Below are 23,803 nucleotides of genomic sequence, written 5' to 3'. Positions count from 1 at the left end.
AGATCGCCAAGATCGGAAGCGGTGCAAGATGGGCTGATGTGTACCGCAGCTTGGAACCCTTCAAGGTGACTGTAGCGGGCGGTCGCGCCTCGTCGGTAGGAGTGGGCGGGTTCTTGACGGGAGGCGGCAACAACTTCTTCAGCACCAAGTATGGGTTTGGCTGTGACAACGTTGTCAACTTTGAAGTGGTCCTTGCGTCTGGGTACGTGATGAAAATGGCCCTCCTTAATGCCCCAATTTCCCCTGATATCACTGAGATCATTATACTGACATGTGCGCGCTCACTTTTGGCATGACAGCAAAGTTGTCAATGCCAACGCCAAAGAAAACCCAAACCTCTTCAAGGCCCTCAAAGGCGGCTCGGGCAACTTCGGCATCGTTACCCGCTTCGACATGCGCGCCATCGAAGGCGTAACCTCGCTCTGGGGCGGCGCGGTGGTGTACCCCGCCGACGACGCCACCACGTCGCAGCACATCGCCGCCTTCACCAACTGGGTCCGCGACGCCCACGCCTACCCAGCCGGGACCATCGTCCCGTTCTGGGCCTATACGCCGGCGGCGGGCGAGATCCAGATCCTGTGGATGACGGCCGACACCTCGGGCCGCGACTGGGCCTCGACGCCGGCCTACGACGAGTTCCGCGCCATCGAGCCCCGGCTGGCCGTCCACCTGCGCCACGACAGCCTGCGGAACATGACCAAGAGCTTCGACCAGCCCGGCGACCTGTACCATGTCTGGTGCACCATGACGTTCAAGAACGACGCCCGGGTGATGCGCCGGGCCGTCGACATGCACGCCGCGCTGATCGCGCAATGGAAGGCCGAGGTCGCGTCCGACCCGGACTTTACCAACTACCTCATCTTCCAGCCGATGCCGCGCGTCGTCTTCGAGCGCGCCGCGGAGCAGGGCGGGAACGTGCTCGGCATGGACCCGGAACGGCTTGGCGGCGCCGACGCCGTGCTGATTCAGGTGCAGATGTGGATCAACACGCCGGAGCTGGAGGCGAAGGCGCGCGAGCTCATTACCAAGTTCCGGCTCGAGCTCCAGCAGTACAGCGTCGAGGCCGGGGCGGGCGTGGACTGGGAGTACATCAACTACGCCGACCATACGCAGGATCCCATCCGGACGTACGGCGCCGCCAATGTGGCTTTCATGAGGGAGGTCTCGGCCAAGTACGATCCGGAGCAGGTGTTCCAGAAGCGGGCACGTGCTGGGTTCAAGCTGCCCGAGTAGACAAATATAGTTAGCTGTGGAACACTGTTTCGAGTGTACATGTCGTGATCCAAATGATGGCGGGTGTTTTGTCAGGGAAAATGGCCAGCGCATCGATCCTGTTAAGGACAGAATACTACTTTAGTTGCAGTCTAGAAGATACTACTCTCTACGTTTGGCAAGAAAGGCCCCATGCCCTCTCCTACCAGCGTGCTCAAGAAAACCCCCACAGGCTCGGGGAGGCCCGACCTGGCCGCCGCGGGCAACCAATCCTCCAGCCCTAGTTCCTCGAACGACTCCCCGGTCTCCCGCTCCAGGTGGTTCTTCAGCTCCGCAACGGGCACGAGTGTCTCTCCCGTGAGATGCAGAAACTCGACCAAACCATCACCACCACCATCAACAACGCTGCTATTAGTGCCGTCCTGGTTCCGTTCCCGGCCCGGGGCAATCATGTGTTCTTCCCCCTTCATCATGTCGACATCATCACTACCACCATTCGCGTCTTCACTTATTCCCCCACTCCGCATTCCATCCGCCGGCGTCCCCAGCGACAGCCCAACCCCAGCCACCCGCCTCCCCAGAGCCTCCGCCGCCGCCTCGACGCGAATGAAATCGAAGCGGCCCGACCAGCCCGTCAGCCGCGGCACCGCGCGCACGGCCCGCGAGACGCGCAGGAGGTTGTGCATGAGGTCCAGTCCCGGCGCGTCCGGCCCCGTGACGTTGGACAACCGGTATATGTGCGCCGCCATGCCCCGCGCCGCCGCCGCCATCGCCGCCTTCTCGATGAGCACCTCGCTCGCCCACTTGGACGCGACGTAGCCGTCGATGTGGACGAGCCGCCCCGGGGCGACCAACGCGGGACCCAGGGGAGAGGGGGGTGGCCGCGACAACAGGCTGGCCGGCTTGATGGCCATGTCGGTGGTATCGCTGGCCTCCGGAGCAGGAGCGGAGCTGCTGTTCCCCGGGCCCGAGCTCGGGATGAGAGATGCAGGAGGGGGAGGAAGGAGCGTCAGAGCCGCCACGCCGGTCCCCGAGATATAATGCAGTCGCGGGAGCGCCAAGCCCGCGTCCCTCCTGTCTTCACATCTGGGCGCCGTGGTGGTGGTGGTGGTGGCGGTGCCCGGGGGGCGACGGCGGTGGCCGAACTCGAGGCACAGCCGGACCACTTCGCGCGTCGAGCCCACATTAGCGTCGCGCAGCGCCTCGTACCCCTTGAGAAACGAGACCTCGGCGCCGTTGTGCACGACGGCGTCCGCGGCCGCGAAGAGGCGGCGGGCCGTGCTCGCGTCGAGCCCCAGCCGGGCCCGGGTCAGGTCGCCGGCGTGCAGCCGCGCCTTCGGGCACGCGCGGGCGAGGCGCCGGGCCGCGGCGCCCTGGGGGTCGCGCACGGCCAGGCAGTGGATCGTCGTCACCTCGGGCCGGTGCTGCAGGGCGCGGGCCACGGCGCGGCCGAAGAAGCCCGTCGCGCCGGTGAGGAGGACGGTCAGGCCACTATTACTCGGTATTATGCTATTATCGGGTTCCCTTTCGTCGTCGTCGTCGTCGTTCTCCTCCTGTGCCTGTGCTTGTTGTCTCCATTGAGGGAATGGGGCCGAGAGCCCTAGTGATGTTTCCGCGTCCCAGTCGATCTCGAGTCTTTTGTTTGTCGCTGCCTGTATGTCCTCGCGAGGCGACCCGGTGCTTCTTTCCACCGAGGCGACTAGGTCTGCCAACGTGTTCGCGTTGCCGACCAAGCTCCGCGCTTCGACGGGGAGTCCCAGGCCTTTGGCACGAGAGGCGACCCGCATGGCTGCTAGGGAGTCCCCACCAATGGCGACAAAGGAGGTAAGGGGTCCCACACGGTCCGGGGGTATGTTCAGCATCTCGCACCAGAGAGAACGCAGTGTATCCGCCAAAGAGCCAGGGGCAATCCGGCTGGCCGCGGCATCGCTGCTCGTGTCCTGCTGCTGGGGGGCAATCTGGCTGTAGGTGTCGTCGTCCATGGCGCCAATCCAGAACTGAATGGCCTTTCGGTCCACCTTGCCCGAGATCAGTAGCGGCAGTTTCTCGACGACGACCCAGACGCTCGGCACCATGTAGTGCGGAAGGACGAAACGGAGATGGGACTCGAGCTTGGCAACCACAACCCCACGGTTCTCTTTGGGAACGACGGAAATGTCCAATTGGCAGCGGCTCGACAGCCCCAGCCGGCTCGAGCTCACGACCGCCACGATCCGGCCCGCGCAGGGGCCCGTCCCCGGCAGCGCCGCCACCGCCGCCGTCACCGCGCCCGTCGTCATGATCTGGTTCTCGATCTCGCCGAGCTCGATGCGGAACCCGCGCAGCTTGACCTGGGTGCCGAGCCGGCCGACGATGTTGAGCGTGCCGTCGGGATTGTACCGCGCCAGGTCGCCGGACCGGTAGATCTTTCTTCCGACGTCGTCCCGGGCGTAATAGGGACGACTCGCGGCGGCGTCCAACCGCTTCAGCCAGGCCGGCGCCGGCACGAAGGCGGCGTCCGTGGCGGCCGGGTCGGCATGGTAGCCCTGCCCGACAATGGCGCCCGAGATGACGATCTCGCCGACGCAGCCGACGGGCGTCAGCCGCTCGGGGTCGCCCGGGTGGGCGAGCCACATGGTGCCCCCTATGCTGGTGCCGATGTTGCCCGGGTGCGCGTCGGGCGCGACCCGGCAATTGGCGGCGCACCACACCGCCGTCTCCGAGGGCCCGTAGGAGCATATCAGCTCGAGGCCGTCGCCCCCGCCCCCGCTCGCCGACGCCGACGACGCCCAGCGCGTCACCGTTTCCCGCGTCACCGGCTCGCCCCCCAACACCAGCGTCCGGAGCGTGGGCACGTCCGCCGGCCGCAGCAGGTTGGCCACGGTGGGGACGACGAGGAGGGTATTGGCGCGCAGGGCGGTGATGGCGCCGGCCAGGTCGCTCGTCCGCGCCTCCTCGGACGGCACGCAGACGCAGCCGCCGTGGGCCAGCGTCGTCAGGAACTCCCCGACGGACATGTCGAACGTGTGCGCGCAGAACTGAAAGGTGCGCCAGTGCGGACCGGCGCCGAAGGCGGCGCCGTGGTGCTTGATCGAGGTGCAGATGGCGGCGTGCGAGACGAGGAGCCCTTTGGGTTTCCCGGTGCTGCCCGAGGTGAACAGCAGGTAGGCAGTACTGGCGGGGGTGGATCGAGACGATATGGGTGATGGAGTCATCTCACCCGCCAGAGGATCAGAAGCAGAAGGACTCCCGTCGACAGTGATGAGCTGGGGGCAAAGGCTCTGCAGTACTTCCGCGCCGGCAGGAGACGCCAAGGCGACCTGAAGCTGGACAGCGTCCACCACCTCTTTGATGCGCCCTCGGGGATGTGCGGGGTCAATCGGGACGTATACAGCCCCTGCTTGGAAGACGGCCATGATGGCGACCACTGTCCATATAGACTTTTCGAAGCACACGCCGACGAACTGTCCTGGTTCAACCCCCAGCTCCACCAGCTGCGCCGCCAGCGAGAACGAATGCCTTTCGGCTTCCAAGTATGTCAAAGACTGGTTGGTGGAGCACACAGCAACCGAGTCGGGCGCCTCGACCACGCGTTGATGGAAGAGCCAGTCGACGCAGGTTTCCTCGACGGGGGGTGTGAAGGCATTCCATTTGGCGATTTGGGCAACGTCGTAGTCGCTGAGGGGCGAAATGGACCCCAATAGAGTGTCTGCACCAGCGTTGCTCAAAGTAGTAAGCAGGGTCTGGAATTGGTGCACGAGGGTGTGTGCCTGCTGCGTCGCAATGACACGCTCGTCGTACTGTATGTCAAGGCGGACGTCAGGGGTCGTGGGCGACAGGGTCAGGCTGATCACCAGAGGAAACGGATGCTGCTCCTTTTTCCCGGCAGACTCCAAATACTCGATTCCGAGCTGTCTACAAGCGGGTCCGATGGCCGCCTCAAAGTCTTCGGAGTGAACCACCAGGAGAGATCGGAAATCGGTGGCTGTGGCGTGGTGGTGGTGGTGACCTGACAAGAACCTGCGGATCCTGGCCACGCCCGAATGCTCAAAAGGTATCATCTGGGCGGCCTCCGCCCTGACTCTCGAGAAAAATGTACCTACAGCCTCTTGGGGGTCGACGTGGACTGCGACGGGAGTCACGTTGATAGTCGGCCCCATCATGTGGGCAATACCGGGCACAGCCGATGTCCGCCCACCGTTGACGGTGCCGAAGCACACATCCTCGGTCCCCGTGTAGTGCGACATCAAGATGGCCCACACAGCCCGAAGAAAGAGCGCTTTCGTGAGGCCGTACGCGGGCAGCCTTCCCAGAGCTAGCGGCCGCTGCAAGGTAGAGGTTGGCATGGCGCGGAATTCGGGGTCGGGAGAGACTGGTGGATACGGAGTCGGATCCAGCTCGGACAGTGCCTTCTGCCAGAATGCCTGCTCTTGTGGGGGATCCGTCCGAGTGACGACAGACTGGATGAAGGACTCGAAGGGTGGGCGAGCTCGCGGCTCCTCGCCATGAAAGCGTCGCGAGACTTCATCTAGTATCATCGAGATGGATGCGCCATCACACAGTGAATGATGCACTGTCCACACGAAATAACGTTGGACCCCAATATCATTCTCACCCTCCTCTCCCGGCTCATCCACAAGAGTATACCGAAAGAACGGGTCGCCTACACTCATAGGTGCACCTGCGTCACGCTCCAGAAACCGGTCCAGCATCCCGCCAGTACACTCCCACCGCAGCGACTCAGCAGTGACGACAGTCTGGAAATAGCCGGTTGACCCGATCCTTCGGCATATTCTCGTGCGTAAGACGGCGTTTTCGCGCACAGTGTCTTCCCACGCGCGGCGGAAGTGATCCAGATCAACATCGCCAGCCACCTTGAACACCATCTGCATCACGTAGCGGTTCGCATCCCCATCCACGTCGACGGTCAGTGATTCTTGCATCGGGCTGCAGGGATAGACGACCCCAATCTGATCCATGCCCACGCCACACTGTCGAGCGATTTCTCTCCTATCATCTGCGGAAACTTCCCGTCGGTCCGAAATCCTGGAGCTTAGCTTCGCCTGCGTCTTGGTTTGGCCATTGGTAATAGCATCTCCAGGATTGCTCAAGGAGAGTCCTGTCTCCCTTTCTCGGTAATGATCGATCTTCCAGAGCTCTTCTGCCCAAGTCTCTATTGCAGCTCCCTGACGGTTGCGGCTGTCAAAGATGCACACCGTTTCAGGGCCACTAGTAGCAGAAACGGAGACGTCCAACTCCACGAACCCCTTGGGCGCTGTAGCGAAATCGCCCGGCTTATCAAAAGGACCCTCCGCATCGGAAATAACCCCATAGGTGGTCTCCGAGCGCAGCCATGGCTCGCGAACGCGGATGTGGACGGCAAGGTCGGTGGAAGCCGGCCACCCAGGAGGTTTGGCGCCTTCATGACGGCGAACGATCCATCCTGGGTCTTGCAATGATCTGCGGATATGTTGCCTCAAGGTACCCCAACGAGGGTGGTCTTTGTCGGACCTCTCGGCCTCTCCGGTAACCCAGGCCCACGAGGCTCCCTGGAAATTGCCGACCGCGCGCTCCAGGCCTTTCGGTCGGCTCCTTTCCAAAGTGATATCGGCCACGAAATGGCCGAACCTGGCCCCGAATGTTTGCAAGACATGTAGAACCGCATCCTCGACGGAAACGTGCGGGTGCTTTCTAGGAAGACTCTCCGATTCCTCTGCGCCCAGGGCAGGCAACACGGATACGTTGGGGCAATTGCTCTCCCACGGCAATCCCCATGATCCGAGATCATTCCACCCCGCTGCCGGATCCTTGTCTGTTCCTGCGAGACCGTCCAGGGTTGGAGCCAGACTCTCTGACAGCGCCAATATCCTGTGCGATGGTGATGCTGGCGCCGTTTTGTCGGATATGGCTCTGTCGACATCGTCCAAGATGATGTCCCAGGACGACTCGTCTACGAAGATGGAGCTCGCCGCCAGAAACAAGTGAAGACTCCCATGGGTCCGATAAACAACAACAGAAAAGACAGGACCATCTTTCGGGTCCAGAGCGGCAATGGCCTCCCTCTCGAGGACCAGAACCTCGTCGCTCTCCAGGTTGCTGTAGAGGCTATACTGGAATCGATATTGGTCACCAGCATCAGCAACATCCTTTTCGGCAGTGTACGTAGCATTTTCATTGGAGTTGTGGTTATCAATCCTGGCTCGACAAGCCATTTGGGCTTTAACAAGGGCATCAAAAGCCTGTCGGATGCGTGCAAGTGGTGCCTCGACGTTGAGCTTTGCTCGTCGCCAAGTGCCAAGGCCTTGTGGAGGCCGACCGCCATCGATAAGTTGTTTCTGCCTTGGCGTGAGGAGCCAGGTATCTGACAGACTGTCATCCCCCGATGAAAGGCCGTCAGACGCCGAGTCCGGAGGCGTTTCCAGAGACGAGGAACCGGATGATCGCTGGCTCAGCACGATCGCACACGAGGCTAGTGCTTTGAGGCTCGGATTGCTGAAAAGGTCCTCGATGGTGATTAAGAGACCTTTCTCCTCGGCCGCATCGACGAGTTCTGCTGCAGTGAGGGAGTCTCCCCCTAGATCAAAGAAAACATCGTCGTCTTGAATGGAATCATCTTGTTCGCCAAGAACCTGAGCCCACAGCTGACGCAAAAGAGGTAAGGGTTGTGGAGAAAGCATTATCAAGCACTACTTATACACAGGAGTAATAGATAAAAGAATACTTTCTTTTCACATAAGTACAATCTACCATGAAGGTATGCTGTTCTACTACTATGGGGTCCCTCATATAATTTTAGGCAGATACACAATGGGCAGATATAAAAGTCTACACACGTGCAATCATTGATTCACCGGCTCGGTCCCATGCGTCATCGGGCCGGGTCTGTCGCTAAGCGGACAGGAATTGCCCAATCGGGCAATTGCTCACTTTGCCAGTCATCATCCATACATCCTGTATCCGGTAGTAATTCAAGTCCAGGAAAACAAGAGTGTTTCTGGTATCCCTTTGACGCCTGGTATCCTGTGCCTTTGGAGAGTGTATTGACTCGGGTTTAGAAGGAGGCTATACTATTCTTTACATACTACATCATTATTCTATTGTAGCTAGCTTCATACCTGTCGACACTGAGCTTCGAATCGACTACTATCTGGAAGAAAACCCGCACGTCAGACAAATGGATGCAGAGGCCGTCTTCGAAGGGCCGCGAGAGCCCGTGCTCCTGGACCTGAGTGTCGCTAGCCTTCTCGATATCCAATCGGAACGTCGTGGTGGCGAGATGGCTGTTGCTGCGCTCCATCAGAATGTGCGATGGACATTTCGCGACCTGAGGAACAGAGCCAGACTGATCGCATCCCGGCTTTTCGGAAAAGGCATCCAACCCGGCGATAGGATCGTCCTATTCGCTGGCAACTGCATCGAATTCGTGGAGATCTTTCTAGCCGTCGCATCTCTGGGCGCTATAGCCGTCCTCGTGGCTCCAACCCTGGCTGTCCATGAGGTTCAAGATGCTGTCATGAGTGTAGGTGCGTCATACACAATCAACTCTACGGCGGTGGAAAGGTTCAAGTGTGCACTGACTGCTCGAAACAGAACCGAAGCTCATGTTCGTCGCGGCACAAATCGGATACCGCAGCAACGCCGAATTTCTGTCATGGGCTGCCAAGGCCTTCGAGGGAAACGTCATTATCTTGGGTAGCGGCAATAAACCCGCTACCCGGCTTCCGGAGGGGTGTGCGACTTTCGACTCTTTTTTGGGTGGCTCGGCCACGGAACATGGGCCGACGAATGATGCAAAAGACCCGACGACGTCCCTCGACGGAATTTGGTCGCGAACCCCGGCCTCTGCTCCGTGTTGTTTCCAGTTCACGAGCGGCACCACCGGCCCCCGCAAGGCGTCGATGTTGTCCCATGGTAATCTCATCAACAATGCGAATCTGGTGGGCCACCGGTTGCAACTGGGACCAAGCGACCGGGTCTGCTGCTCTCCCCCTTTGTCCCATTGCTTCGGGCTCGTAGGCGGCTTCCTCGCCAGTCTTGTGCACGGCAGTGGACTGGTGATCCCGTCCGAGATATTCAACCCGGCGCTCGCGCTGGCGGCGCTACGGAGCGAGGGGTGCACCATCGTACACGCGGTGCCGTCCATGTTCGACGCCCTGGTGAAGCAGGAGCAGAAGCGAGTGCGCAGCGGCGGCAACAGCGCCTCACCGGCTGACTACAGGCTTCGGTCCGGCATCATTGCGGGCGCCACACCACCCCTGGACCTCCTCAGGGCGCTCAAGACCCATCTTGGCTTGGAGAAATTACTGTATCCCTTCGGTATGTCGTTACTGGAGGTCTTTAATGCCGAGCAATGACACGTCATGCCCGCTAACAATGTAAAATGAAACGCGACAGGGATGACGGAGTTATCGGCGGTTAGCATCTGCACCACGATCCAAGACTCCTTGCTGGACGATAACAGCTCGGTTGGGACAGCGTTGCCCCACACCAGCATCAAAGTCATCGACGAAGAAGGCCGGACTGTCCGCGTCAACGTTCCGGGAGAGTTGTGCGTCAGCGGCTACCTCGTGCACCTTGGGTATTTCCACAACGAGGCGAAAACAAGGGAGGCTTTGCACGTGGACGACACCGGGAAGCTCTGGCTCCGGACGGGCGATATCGTCATGTTGGACGAGACCGGGCGTTGCAGAGTGGTAGGCCGGTCAAAGGATATGATCAAGAAACGTGAGTCCTCATGCTCGCCCGGCGGCGGGGTATTATCTTACTACGTGGTTTCACATCTCAGCGAGGCGGCGGCGGCGGCTAACCAACACGCGAGGCACCAGACGGCGAAAACATTGCGCCCAAGGACATCGAAGACGCCCTGATGGGGCACGCGTCCGTCAAGGCGTCTGCCGTGGTGGGTGTGCCCAGCGAGAAACATGGGGAGTCGATCGTAGCCTACGTAGAACTGCATGACCGTGGCCCGGCGCTGGACGAGCGGCAAATCAAAACTTGGCTCCGAGAGCAGGGGCTCCCCCCGCACAAAATGCCAGATGCGTTCGTGGCCGTCGGAGACGACGCGGCCGGCGGTCTCGGCGAGTTCCCGCTGAATGCGAGCGGCAAGATCCTCAAAACCGAGCTACGTCGCCATGCCGGGGCCTGTTTGCTGACACACTACTGATTGAGGATGATAGCGGGAACGAAACGGGTCGATCAAAGTAGTCTACATGTTATTCCAGTTTGATGTAAATGCTACACGACCGAGAACACTAGCTACTCGGTGTGTGAATACCGAGCCTAGACCAAGCGCAGGGGTTAAGCCAAGTGTGGAAAGACTCGAAGTGACGATCGCATTTCCGTGTGTTAAGTGTAAAACCTCAAAAATCGCCAATCTGACGTATGTAAGTAGGACGATGAGCCGCAAATCCTCCGCCAGCTGTTTCATCGAGGCAGACGAACGGCAAGCAACTTAACTCCATCGGAAAAGTGAAAAGCCCAAAGAGGCAATCGTGTGGTTCGATTACGCCGTATGTCGACCATCAACTTGACCCGACCGGGCAACAGGCCGAGTCTGGACTTGTCGAAAGGGGCATTCTTGCATGTTGCCTGATGGGGTGATTGATCGACATGGGACCCATGTTGCTGCCCCAAACAGCAAGTGAGCATCGCCTGTATGTTCGAGGCGGGCTTAGGATACGAGCGATGGCCGCCTCATGGACAGTTAGGCAAGCGCTGGAGAGGCAGAGCCTATCGCAGATATAAACCTAAATCATAATGCCGGTTCACAATCACAGCAACAAGCCCACAGCACCAGCAACCCAGTAAAGATGTTAGCTCCGCCTCAGAACGAGTCTAAGCCGTGGATGGCCAAGGATAGCCAGGGAAGACCGGCGGACAAGTTGGACAGGGCCCAGGCAGCGCAGGCCAAAGATGACCCTACCAAGGCCGTCGAATGGTTCCAGCCCACTGTCAAGTCGCTCCCGCCGAGCACAGTGGAGTTTTTTGAGAACTACATTGGGATCAAGGGCGAGGAGGCTATCAAGGAGCACATCTACATGATCAGAGACATGGCATGGAGGGTGTAAGTCACAATGATGAACCCCGAAACGACCGATCTGATGCTAGTGGTGGTGGTATTGACGTCGCGCCATGTATTTCGCACACAGTCTTCCGTACCCTTGCATCGGCCTGTTCCGATTCCTCGACTTCGGCATCCACCTGTCGCCCGATTACCCGCGGGTAGTGCAGCGGGTTCGCGACGAGGGCGCCAGCTTCCTGGACTTGGGCTGCTGCTTCGGCCAGGACCTGCGCAAACTGGCGTACGACGCCTGGGGTGCGTCGCCGCCGCCGGCATGCAACCTCATCGGCACCGACCTCGAGGCGGCCTTCCTGCATCTAGGCTACGAGCTTTTTGCGGACCGCAGCCGGCTTGGGGCTACCTTCGTGCCCGGGGACGTCTTCGCCGACGACTTTCTGGCGCCGTACCGTGGCAAGGTCGACATTATCTACCTGGGCAGCTTCCTCCACCTTTTCAACGAGACGCAGCAGAAACAGATCGTCCGTCAGCTACGCCGACTCCTCCGCCCATGTCCGGGCTCCATGGTCTTCGGACGCAACCTCGGCGCCGGCAAAGGTGGACACTTCCGTATGGAGTCCATCGGTTGGGACCTATATCGTCACGACCAGCAGACCATTGCGGAACTCTTCCAATCTTCCAGGGACGACGACGATGTGTTGGCCAGTACCATTGACGGGGAAGTGGAGAAGAAGGAAGTCCAGTGGCAGGTCATCAGCTCGCTCAGCCGTTACGGGTCCGCCAACTGGGACGATGACAGACGCGGCTGGCAGGGTGATGAGACCAAGCAGATGATGTTTACTGCCGTTAGACTGTAAAACCCAAAGTATAATGAGCTCGCACGCTGTGGGAAAGGGCTCAAGTATGGATGTTGAGAGATGGAGGCGATAGTGCCAATAGTTAAACAATGGAGCTGTTGCGAATTGCATGACAAGTCTGCCAAGGTGAATTGGAAAGTGATGTATACCAATCGTAAAAAGCCATCGCCTGCTACAAACCCATCCTCTAACTTAGTGGCACCTAAGTCGTAGATTCGGCGCCCTCCTTGCTGACGGCCTCTTCCATGTACCTCGTGACGCAGTTGAGCATGCTGCGGAAATGGCTGATGGTGGCCTCGAGGTAGGCGATGTTGGCTCTGGCCAGGGCGCACGGCTCAGGCAGCTCGTCGATCATGCTCTGGCCCTTGGTGCTAACGGCGCTCGCCAAGGCACCAGCCCGCCGAACGAGGTCCATGACTAGGAGGGCGCGGAAGCTGGCGCTGCTGGATGCAACCTCGTAGCCGCCGAAGCTCAGCTTGACCACCGAGGGCGAGGGCGAGGGCGAGGACGACTCGTTGCCGTCAGGGCCAGCGGAGAGATCCGACTTGGCGATATGGTCGAAGCAGGGCCGCGTCTCCTGGAGCACCGACATGATCAACAGCAGGTCACTGCATCGCACCTGGTAGGTCGAGCAGTCCACGATGTCCTGACAGTGCTTTGTCACCTCCCCCGTCACCTTGAGGATCTCGTCCAGCCGCTTCTCTTCGAGCGCGCTGGTGATCCTGGGCACGCAGAGCATCAGGTTGGCCCGGGGGGCCTGCTCCTGATAATCTTGTAAGGTGGTCTGCTGCGAACCCAAAGATGGCGGGGATACCGATGCGGGGCTGGCGTCTTGGGTGCTGCCGCTGACATTGTCTTTATTGCTGCCAAAGAAGGGGTTGCAGTTGCTTTCCTGGGAGTACATCTGCTGATCATGTGACGACGACGTATCAATCATGGATGGCATAGTGTTCAGGTCTAGTGGGAAAGACTGGGCTGAAGACCCGAATGTGTGCCCCTGCTGGTGGATTAGTTCGACGCTGCGTGAAGCAGTGACACGAATTGGTTGGAAAACTGACACTCACGGTCGGGTCAAGGATGCCACCCCAGTCGAAATGATTGATGCCATGACTGCCAGATGCACCCGCCCAATCGGCGGACACAATAGTCGCAAGGTCGGCCCCTGGCCTGTATCCTGCGCCATCCGGGAAAGATGGGGCAGCGGCGGTGGGAATTGTAGCAGCACCAATGTTGGACAAGGAGGGAGGCTGTTGGCCCATGTCTGGCCCGGTTTCTCGCATAGACAACGATGGCGACGACGACGGCGACAGTGAGGATGCGGAAGAAGATGAAGGGACGCGATGGGCGCCGTTCACCGTCCTTGGTGACGAGCGGCGGTCCGAGGCAGGTTTGGAGGTGACGTAAGTGGCATACCAATGCTCGAGTGGTGCACCGTTGGCAGTCTTGCTTGCCGTTGCACCGCACCTTGGCAGTGCGACAGCCCTCGCATGCCGTGATGGGCCGGCGCACCAGCGCTGGTTTGGGCCCACCACGAGATTCCGGTTTCCACCAATTTACAACGAAGTTGTTGGGGATCTCGGAGGGGCGGGCACTCCGATTAGGTGGCATGGCAAAGAAAAGACCGGATCTGCCGGGGTTGTCTGAATGCTCGATCGACTAAAGTGCTTAGGCTAGAACAGGCGACAACGGGGGTGTCGATGGTTGGTGATGGCAGCTGCGGTGAGGACGTCATTTCGCTTACAAGCAGAGAGGATGCTGGGTGTGAGAAGTATCACGTGCACACAAAAGATACGGCGTAAGTTGCCTGTTTCTCTTTTCACTGAGCATCGAGTACCGTACACTTATTTGTGACTCTGCAAAACCAGCCACCAATAGCCTGTAAAGATTAATCCAAATGAGACTCCATCAACTATAATTTGAAAATGTCACGCATGGCAATTTTCCTCCTCCTTCGATGACATTTTTCTGATTTCAAAAACATCAATTACATGTGTATTCAAATGAAGGGGTGTTCCGCTAAAAAGACACCGACAGCGGGCAGGCAGCAGGCGGCCGCTAAATTTGGCGGTTAGAGCCTACCCAAGCCCGAATTTAGCGCCCTTTCTCCGCCAAGGATCCTGCACCTTGTCTGCCGGTCTACGCTGAGCGATCTTTCGCTTAGGGATTAATTGCCTGATCAGTATAATAAGTATGTGATCATCAAGATGACCGAAGATTACAGCGGGAATCTCTGAGCCTCGCAGCTCGGCGAGCGAATATTCCAATTGTTAGTTGTATGCGGGCTATTTAAGTCAAATGCCACAGCTTGGCATCCCTGTGCACGTTCTTAACGGGCTATTCAATTGTCGAAGCGTCACCTGTTCGGTGAAGAAACCACCAGAGATCGATTATCTATGTGATTGATCGGACAGGTCATTTCCAAGACCTTGGCCCAGAAAGCATGGCAGAGTACGCCAAGTTCTCTTCAGTGAACCCCCAATGGGAGAATGTAAGTCTATGTGATTAGGTATGCTAGACATGATTGCACCTGATCTAACGGGACCATCAGTTTGTGCAATCGGAGCCGGATCTCCAGAACTTCCGATCTCGTGGGGGAGATGCAGATGAACAAAATGCAGTCATCCTGAAAATCCAGAACAAAGGTCCCCAATTGCGGCGTATCCCACAGGACTCCGAAATCGAAACTCGAGATTTCTACGTGTCTGCTCGAGACCGCCACCAGCTTCTGGTCCGATCGTATCATCCCAAGGACCAAGGAGGATTCACGAAGTCCCGTCCGCTGTTCATTTACTACCATGGCGGCGGGTGGTTGACCGGCAACATCGAGACTGGCGACGACAATTGCCGCCTGATCAGTGGTGGTTGTGATATATGCGTGTTGAATGTGGACTACAGACTCGCCCCCGAGCACATCTTTCCAACGTCGATCAACGACGCATACGACGTGTTCAGGTGGGCTGCGCAAAACGCCCAGACGGCGTTGAATGTCGACCTACGTCGCGGCTTCATCGTTGGTGGCGTTTCGGCGGGGTCCAACATGGCAGCCGCAATTGCGTATCTTGCGAGAGATGATGGAATTGCGCCGCCCATTACGGGTTTGTGGCTTTCCGTCCCTTGCTGTCTGTCGCCTCGGGCCTTTGACTTGGTCCCCCAATGGAAGGACAAATTGCTCAGTATTGAGCAAAACAGGAACGCGGACCTGCTGAATGTGCCAGTCTACGAACAACTCCTTCACGGTATGGCCTACCTCGAAACAAACCTCTCGCAATCTAGGCTATTTTTGCTATTATTTTCATTTAATCTCACTGACCTTTACACGACAGATATTCTTAAAGCACCTGTTGATGATACACGCCTCTCTTTTCTTCTCAACTCTGACCATTCCCACCTGCCTACCCGAGCATACTTCCAGATAGGGGGTCTCGATCCTCTGCGGGACGAGAGTCTGTTGTTTGCGCGTCTGCTGCAAGAACAGGCCGACTGCAGGACGCTGATTCACATGTATGATGGTCTACCACACGGGTTCTGGCGATTTCAGCAGCTTCAGGTCTCGCAGGAGTGGGACAAGGATGCACTAGAAGGGACACGGTTTTTACTTGGCGGTGGGGATGATGGCTTGGTGGTCAAAGGGCGATAGTGTTTACATTCATATAGTATTATATCACCCCGTAACGATCGCGGCATCAATTTCTTACTTGCCTAATTATGACCAAAATCTCTTGTGACGCGATGACCATAGCTGTGCCAAAGAGTCAGGCAGCGAATGAGACGAGACGTACGCGCCAAGGAGTGCATAAAATCGGCAGATAAATGCACCTAACATACAGTATCATCGACTACGGGCGGACTTGTGTGAGAGTTTTTTTTTTTTTTTTTTTTTTTTTTTTTCTACGGAAATTGTTTGCGTGGAAGATGCAGCCTGTAAGCATCGTCGGAAAATCTCCTTCCTAATGGGGATTTCGAGTTGTAGTTCGGGATTTTATTTCTCAACCGGGAAAGTGGGACTCCGTAGAGTGCCGATCAAGACCCGCCCGGTAACTTGCACAATGACTGCATTCCGGATGCTGTAGTCATCATACTGAACTGGGCAGGATCCCAGGATAGTTTTTGTGAATTTGCAGATTACAAATCTCCGGTGGTGGTGACACACTAATTAGGCGAAAACAACAAGCTTGCGGAATGGATGGTCAAGTCTAGGGTGCTGCCTGCACGCGTCGGATTGAGCTCTTGAAGGGAGTGAATGAACATAAGTACCTACTTCGCGGGCTTCGTATCGTCACTCATAGTCTACTCTTTCTCCTAGAAAGCCATGTGGATGATGCACTATTGGAGTTTGCCTGTATTACAGTCAATAGTAAAACCCGTGGGCGCACAGAAGGCAACACGATGGTATCGGACCGAAACTCCGACACGGCGGTTGAGTCGGGAACGCCTACCCCCAACAACAACCTCGAGCCAATGAATCGCGAGAAAGACGATGCCGAGAAGCAGCAGCAGCCGACGGTGCCACAGACAGAGACGCAGTCTCTACCTCGGGATATTACGGGCTGGAAGTGGGCGGTGGCGGCCTTCACCCTCTGTTCCTCCATCTTCCTGTACTCGCTCGATGGCACCGTCGTGGCCGTGATCCAGGCCACGATTGTGAATGAGTTCGACTCGCTCAATGACCTCTCGTGGAACAACGTGGGCTTCCTGATGGGCGCGACGGCCACCAACATGGTCTGGGGGCAAGTCTATGGGCAATTCAACTCCAAGTGGGTTTACATCTTCAACGTGGTTGTCTTCGAGGCCGGCTCCGCCCTCTGCGGCGCCGCCCCCCCATGAACGCCCTGATCGTCGGGCGCGTCATCTGCGGCATCGGCGGGTCCGGGCTCTACAACGGCGCCTTCACCCTCATCTCCCAGACCACGACCATCGCGGAGCGCCCCATCTACGTCTCGGGCACCGGTCTCACCTGGGGCCTCGGTACCGTCCTGGGCCCCATCGTCGGTGGAGCCTTCCAGCAGTCCAAAGTCGGCTGGCGTTGGGCTTTCTACATCAACCTCTTCATCGGCGCCGCCTGCGCGCCCGCCTGGCTGTTTCTGCTGCCGAGCAAAGACCCGCGCCCGGGCGTTCCCTACAAGACACGCCTCCGCGAGTTCGATTACGTTGGTATGGTCCTGCTCATGGGCTGCCTAGTCAGTCTCATCATGGCCATCAACTTCGGCGGCCTCACCTATGCTTGGAACTCGGGGCAGATCATCGGGTTGTTCGTCGTAGCAGGCGTGCTGTTCCTCCTCCTGGCCGTTCAGCAAGGCCTGACCCTGTTCGTGACGCTGCCTCGCCGCCTGATCCCCGTGCAGCTGATCCGCTCCCCCTCGTCATCATGTTATTCGTGTGCACCAGCGCGTCGGCCGCGGGCGTATTCGTGCCCATCTTCTTCGTGCCGCTCTTCTTCCAGTTCACCCGCGGCGACGGCGCGCTCGAAACGGGCGTGCGGTTACTGCCCCTCATCGTGGTCCTGGTCGTGACCATCAGCATCAACGGCGCCTTGATGGCCAAGTTCGGCTACTACATGCCCTGGTACTTGTTCGGGGGTCTCATCTGCGTCGCCGGCGGCGCGCTCATGTACACGGTCGACCAAGACACGGACGCGAGCCGCGTGTACGGCTACACGGTGCTCATCGGCGTGGGCGTGGGCATGTGGATCCAGGCCTCCTTTTCGGTCGCGCAGGCCGTGGTGGACACGGCCAACGTCCCCGCCGCCATCGGTTTCATCACGCTCGCGCAGTTCCTGGGCAACACCACGGCCCTGGCCATCGCCAACGCCATCTTCCTCAACCTGGCCGAAACCAAGGTCCAGGCGCTCCTCCCCGACTTCGCGCCCGACCAGATCCAGGCCGCCATCTCGGGCGTCACCGAGGACTTCATCGAGCGGCTCGGCCCCGAGGTGCGCGCCAGGGTCGTCGAGGCTATCGTCACCTCCATGGACAAGACTTACATTCTGGTCATCTTGGCCGGCTCGCTCGTCGTCGTGTTGAGCTTGTTCATGAAGCGGGAGAAGCTTTTTATCACCCAGGCAGCCGGTGGGCCATAGGCAAGGTTTACAACTACACATACGCGCACAAAGAGTATAGAATGCCGCCATTAAAGAGTACCTTACATCTAAGGGTTTGAGATATCATCACAACTGAACCAGGAAATCGGTTTCGATGACAGTGTCCGTTATGCAGCATACCTATGTATTTAGTCGGTACAGGCTCCTTCCTGTTAGATACATAGATTCCGTAGCAAATAATCGAGGTGTTCATGTGATCAGATAATTCAACCTGTTCCATGGAACAGATTATGTGTAGCATAGCAGAATCATGTGAGCCATCCAGCGAGAGCTTACGAACTGCCCATATAGCAATGGTCCCACAAGAAGATAGCACTGGCAGAAGGCAGCGTCGATGCATCGATGACCTACATGGATTCAGTTCACGGCACGTGCCGTTCCTTTGGCTCATCGGGTCGCCACCTAAGGCCTGGGAGCTGACGTGAGATCAAGTTACATCCTTTGCACCTAGTTCTCACACACATGTAGATCGGTCAGATTTCACTGGCGCTGGTACGCAGGGCCGGGTGTGGGAATCAGAGACGTCAGGTGTCAGGAGAACCGGCACTTGGCCCCCACGGCACAGCGCATGCGGCTTACCGTGGATATACAGAGTAATAGTCCTGGTATGCCCGGTGGTACTACCGATACCGGCGGAAGTCGCTCTGACACAGTTTAGTTTATCTTTTCCACTACCTTCCTGACTGCAAGAACTAGAAAGACTCCACGCAGTACGAATTATGGTCACTTCAGCCGAAATTCCTAGCCAATTTACTTCGAGATGGGTTGCTAACACCGGCCACCCCGTGTTGAGAGCCCCAAGCGTTCAGGGGAGAAGCGGCGACGGCAATAGCCGCTCGCCGCAGCCTCGATACAACTCCTCTTGCAACCATTGCAGGCAGGCGAGGATCAAGTGCTCCGGCGGCACGCCGTGCAACCGCTGCGCGAACCTACCGGGCACATCGCCCTGCGTGTACAAGATCTCACAGCGCCACGGCAAACGAAAAGCCATCGATATAGCACCCATCAACCCCCCTCCTCCTCCTCCTCCTATGGCTGCTGGATCTAGATCCTCTCTACAGGATTTACAGAGAAACGTGTCAGTAGATCTACAGGGTCCCTTGCAATCCGGCTCAAGCCAAGAAATCTACAAATTCAATGGTCACCCTTTCACAGTCCCCCCAGCTGTAAGTTCATACCCATTTCGAGGTGCCTACTCCGATTGAGCATCAAGCCCGATCTTGGAACTGAAACCGAAACTGATGAGTCCACTGCGTAGATTAGCCTTGATGATTTCACCTTTGATGATACCAGTTTCCTGGCCGAAGGGTGCCCGCGGGCCAGTGCGGAGTTTCTAAACATGTTCCCCACCCCTATTTCACCATTGAGCAACCCGGTCTATGATCTGAACTCGACAACTAGCAACGAGAATGGTCCCGATCTGGCAATGACGACAACAACCACAACAACATCATCATCAAATGACCGCCACAATAGCAGCAGCAGCAGTTCTTTGCACGTCACTGACTGCACTTGTCATTTGGAAAATCAAAGACTGCTAGATCGGCAGGACCAAATCACGCGGGGACCTGAGAAGGCCAGCCTGGACCACATGTTGGTGTTGATGCAAGAACTTTCGGGGCAGTTGATCAAGTACCGCGACTGCACCTACTGCAACACCAAAGGGGGCGAAGGGGGAGGGTTCCGGCACCTGATCAACATGGCCATGCTGCAGCAGAGCCAGGTTACTCTGCTCTGTGCTGTGGCTAAGAGCCCGGCTACGTTTTTCGGCGGTGGCGGCGGCGGCGGCGGCGGCGGGAAGCACACCTATGATGTCAGAAGCGACAAAAACAGCGACCATGAACATCCGCCCCGCTTCACTCTCGGCGTCTACCAGCTAGCCCCCGAGGACGACCTCGAGCACAAGCGCCTCGTCACGCTGAGCATGGCGCGCCAGGTCGAGGCGCGCGTGGCCTGCTTCGATGATCTCGTCCGGGGCCACCAGGAGGTGGGCGTTGCGGGCGGGGCCGAAGCTGCCGACACGCCCGCCGAGCTGGTGAGCATAAATCTGCAGTGGCTCTTCAACATTGCAAGACACCTCAGGGAGCAGCTCAAGACTGCAAAATCTACACTAGAAAGACCAAACTGGGCATCAGCCCTGTAAAATGTATTAGATTGTGACTGGGTTTTTGGTGGCGGCGAGAACAAGAGCGAGCAAGTGATTTCCTTTTTGATTCTTTTCTTTGGCTTATTTTCGATACATGTAGGGTTATAATTCTTATTAGCGCCGGCGTAGACATAGGGGACTAGGCGTCCTCCTTAGTGGCGAAGGCCGTGGCGAGCGACCCAAGCCGTCAGGGCGGCGGCAGCGGCCCACCGTGACCTCGTTAAAACTCTTTAACTAACAATTTCAGGATGGTAAATATTAAGTGCGTACAGCTTATCGGACTTTTATTACTTTTTACACTGAGCCTGCGTCGCCAGCAGGCCGCCCGACCCTCCGCTTGCACAACGCCGTTCCGACAACCACCAGCATTCTTTAGTCTCCGAGTATTCCCATCTAAACACATCCCTGAGCTTGTCGCGCTGAAAAGAAAGAGCTCACGGAGCCTGCGCGGCTAGCAGGCTGTCGAGCAGGCAGAGGAGGCTGTCTAAGAGGCTGTCTAACAGGCTGTCTGCTCACTTGTACAGTGTTATTCTGACGCTCGTTATCATTGCGTGGTTTCCGATTGTATCTGTCTATACACTCCCCACAAACGGCCACTGCGATCAGGAGACTAAGCAGGCCGAACGCCCCAATAGTGAGGATAATCGCCGCCTTTCCTTTGGTAATCCAGTCTTGGCTCAAACCAAGAGCATCCAATATGTTCTCGGTGGTTATACAGGGGCTTTCAACGGAAACTGCACCGCTTTGTTGGGCTTGGGCATAGCCGGTGACAGACCGGACGATAGGAGGCATCGTGGCTGGTGAAGAGCGGCTTGTATTATGGATTGGATTTCTGGAACAAAGAATTGAGTGGAAAGAAGCGAACAGGGTTATCGGTGGCCCTTACCGAGTATAGAATGGTCAGGGGACTTTTGGAGGAGGGATGAATGGAAATGGATGCGATGGCGATTGATGGCGCCGCCACTTTTTGCTTTTCGGGTGATCTGGTATTTATCAAAAGGACGAATGAGATTCAAGGAAGGGATATTTTTATATGCAAGCTTGCGAGTTATTATAGTTTACCGGAGAATGGCCTTCTCCCCTTTTCAAAGTTTCATATTAAGGGGCTTTACTGCACGTGACTCTTATACAGCCACTCGTTGCACTCCTATTACTTTACTTCATATGCTATAATCGAATGAAATGCGAGATAGACAAGCTTCATGCAATCATAGAAACAACAACCTTATTTGTATAAAATCATAGCCCTAGACGTGGTCTGTTCACTCTCTTGAGCGTTTCTCAGCCAGCCTGTTTGCGTGTGTTACATTCCGAGTCACATCTTGAGGCAATTGAGAGCCTGGATAGTGACCACGCTGCCCTGGACACGAATAACGCCAGCCTTGCTTAGCCACGTTGTGCATTTGTACATTTTGATCACATGAGAGACTCACAACGGGTGCGCTGGTGCGGCAGCAGTAGATATCGCCGGAGCATTTGGCGCCAGAGACTTGGACGACGCAGAAGAGGCCGCCGTTGCAGCAGACCTTTTCAATCTACTTGTTAATATAACGCTTTTGTTGGCCATAGAGTAGAAAGGAGGCATGCCTGCTTGCTGTCAAGGCCATCGCAGTAGATGGCGCGGCCGGCGACGGGACTGGCAAGGGCGCCGGCGGCCAGGGAGATGGCGTAAATGACCATGTACTGCATTTTGGGTTGAGTTGTTTGTGATTTGTGAAAGTATTCAAAAGAGTTCAGGAGCAATAACTTTTGTACGAGTGGTGTTGATGGGTGGACGAGGAAAGGGAAAGTGTATGATTTATACCAGGGGGTAGCGGAGGAGTGCCCTTAATATATAGAACTGTCCCTATGTCGGCATCTGTAAGGAGCGACTCATCGAGAGACCCCTGCTTTCTCGATGCTTTCATGTTCCTGGATTCATCGATGAATAGATAGCCCGGCGTCTTGGGTCTCGTGTGATCCGTGTTTCTGTGATTAGAGACTGCAGAGCACAGCTGACCAACATGCGGCTTCGGTCGGGTGCGGACGAAATACGCCAATGATGGTGCAAAGTCCACACCGAGATTTCTGTGCGGCTGAGGGAGCGGCATGGAGGCGTGTGACATCGTCTGATACTTGCACAAGCGGCTTGACTTGTGAGTATTGGGGCGTCAAGCCCGATATGGGGCATCTCAGCTGTAGATTAAGGATTTGCATTCCGCCGGGTTCGGGGAATACTAACGGATCCTGTTGTATACATACGACTAGGTTGCTTCGGATGGAAAGGTGGAGGAGATTGGGGACTCAGAGTGAGTGGCATACGAAGGTCATCGATGTCTGGATACATGCGTCTCGTTCTTTTGTTTCTCGTTTATGTAAATGATCAATCACTTCCCGGGTAACGGAAATACGGAGTAACGCAACTAGGATTATCACCCCAGCCCACGAGATATTAAGGAACTATGAAATCCCTATTCTCACCCTTAAAGCCTAGCCAACAAACAGCCTCCTAATACTACCCAAGACCTGGCCCATTGCAAGTTTTGCCAGGTTAGGCCAGGCTCTTGATCCTATTCGTTTGCTGTCCACGCCATGCTACTCTGCCTTGACACAGTCGAGGAGTTTGATGTCGACCAGTGTTCCCTAGGACACCAAACATGTCGGTTTCTGGTTCCAAATCTCGACATGTGTTCAAATCGGGGCGGTAAGGATTGGAGAACTTACGGGGCCAGCGTTTGTGTGGCAGCAATAAGTCTCGCTGACGCTGGGGCAATTGGCGTTGGAGGTAAGTATCTGAACGATGCACTCAAAGGTGCCCCTACAGCAAATTTGAATAAAGATTGCGTGTTACATAATCATTACATGCTGGCTATTTGATAAAGGGGAGACCTACCTGTTTGTAGCCACTGTAGATGTTACAAATCGGGCCGCGGGCGGCGAGGGCGGCGAGGGCGGCGGGACCGGCAACGGCTGTTGTAGCCAGGAGGATGGTAGAGACCACCGGGTATTGCATCGTGATTTGCGGATACTGGCCAAATAGGGTAACAATAATCGTTAAGGTGAAGGTATTAAGAAGCTGAACGAAGAAGGCAAAGGGACACGATATTTATCTGGCTCAAGGCTGCCTCTAAATATCCGAAGGATACATCACTGACCCCATGGTTGCCAGCGTTGGTGAAATGCGCTTCTATCAAGAGAGGTCTCTGCACTTCCTCACTTTCCAACGTTCCTGGTGCATCGATGGATAATCGCCAGCGCCTTATGTGTCTAGAGGCTGCAGGACGCGGCTGACGTGCGTCCGAGTCTCCGCTGACCAATGTGTGTCGTCCCGGTCTGGTGTGGACTGATCTGAATGCGCCTATGGTGGTGCAGAGTCCAGAACATGTTGGTGCGGCTGAGAGAAGCGGCAGGGAGGCTTGAAATCGCCTGATACTTACATGAGCGGCTAGAGAGGGTGCGTCCAATCTTTACAGCTGAAGGCTGAATTTCTGCGGCTCTACTAGCGAGAATAAGGG

General features: G+C 56.9%; 6 protein-coding genes across 6 annotated transcripts; 4 read left to right on the top strand and 2 right to left on the bottom strand.

Annotated features, from left to right (window-relative positions):
- Positions 1–1,364: 1,364 nt before the first annotated feature.
- Positions 1,365–7,868, bottom strand: PG985_011725 (uncharacterized protein; the record flags this gene model as incomplete). The annotated part of the gene is made up of 1 exon (XM_066831492.1): positions 1,365–7,868. One exon carries the CDS (start codon positions 7,866–7,868, stop codon positions 1,365–1,367), a length of 6,504 nt encoding a protein of 2,167 aa, XP_066679542.1.
- Positions 7,869–8,365: 497 nt separating this feature from the next.
- On the top strand, positions 8,366–10,354 carry PG985_011724 (uncharacterized protein; the record flags this gene model as incomplete). Its single annotated transcript, XM_066831491.1, has 4 exons — positions 8,366–8,714; positions 8,782–9,507; positions 9,586–9,915; positions 10,017–10,354. 4 exons carry the CDS (start codon positions 8,366–8,368, stop codon positions 10,352–10,354), a joined length of 1,743 nt encoding a protein of 580 aa, XP_066679541.1.
- A 646-nt stretch (positions 10,355–11,000) lies between these two features.
- On the top strand, positions 11,001–12,066 carry PG985_011723 (uncharacterized protein; the record flags this gene model as incomplete). The annotated part of the gene is made up of 2 exons (XM_066831490.1): positions 11,001–11,254; positions 11,340–12,066. The coding sequence occupies 2 exons, from the start codon at positions 11,001–11,003 to the stop codon at positions 12,064–12,066; spliced, it is 981 nt and encodes a 326-aa protein (XP_066679540.1).
- Positions 12,067–12,268: 202 nt separating this feature from the next.
- Positions 12,269–13,012, bottom strand: PG985_011722 (uncharacterized protein; the record flags this gene model as incomplete). Its single annotated transcript, XM_066831489.1, has 1 exon — positions 12,269–13,012. The coding sequence occupies one exon, from the start codon at positions 13,010–13,012 to the stop codon at positions 12,269–12,271; it is 744 nt and encodes a 247-aa protein (XP_066679539.1).
- A 1,494-nt stretch (positions 13,013–14,506) lies between these two features.
- PG985_011721 (Potassium transporter) lies at positions 14,507–15,703 on the top strand (the record flags this gene model as incomplete). Its single annotated transcript, XM_066831488.1, has 2 exons — positions 14,507–14,554; positions 14,615–15,703. The coding sequence occupies 2 exons, from the start codon at positions 14,507–14,509 to the stop codon at positions 15,701–15,703; spliced, it is 1,137 nt and encodes a 378-aa protein (XP_066679538.1).
- Positions 15,704–18,882: 3,179 nt separating this feature from the next.
- On the top strand, positions 18,883–20,306 carry PG985_011720 (uncharacterized protein; the record flags this gene model as incomplete). The annotated part of the gene is made up of 2 exons (XM_066831487.1): positions 18,883–19,329; positions 19,422–20,306. 2 exons carry the CDS (start codon positions 18,883–18,885, stop codon positions 20,304–20,306), a joined length of 1,332 nt encoding a protein of 443 aa, XP_066679537.1.
- Positions 20,307–23,803: the final 3,497 nt, after the last annotated feature.

The sequence above is a fragment of the Apiospora marii genome, assembly GCF_038362585.1.
Source record: "Apiospora marii strain CBS 49790 chromosome Unknown utg000009l_segment0_segment0, whole genome shotgun sequence".
Lineage (NCBI taxonomy): Eukaryota > Fungi > Ascomycota > Sordariomycetes > Amphisphaeriales > Apiosporaceae > Apiospora > Apiospora marii.
The sequence above is the reverse complement of the archived record's forward strand: the minus strand, read 5'-3'. Positions and strand labels throughout refer to the sequence as shown.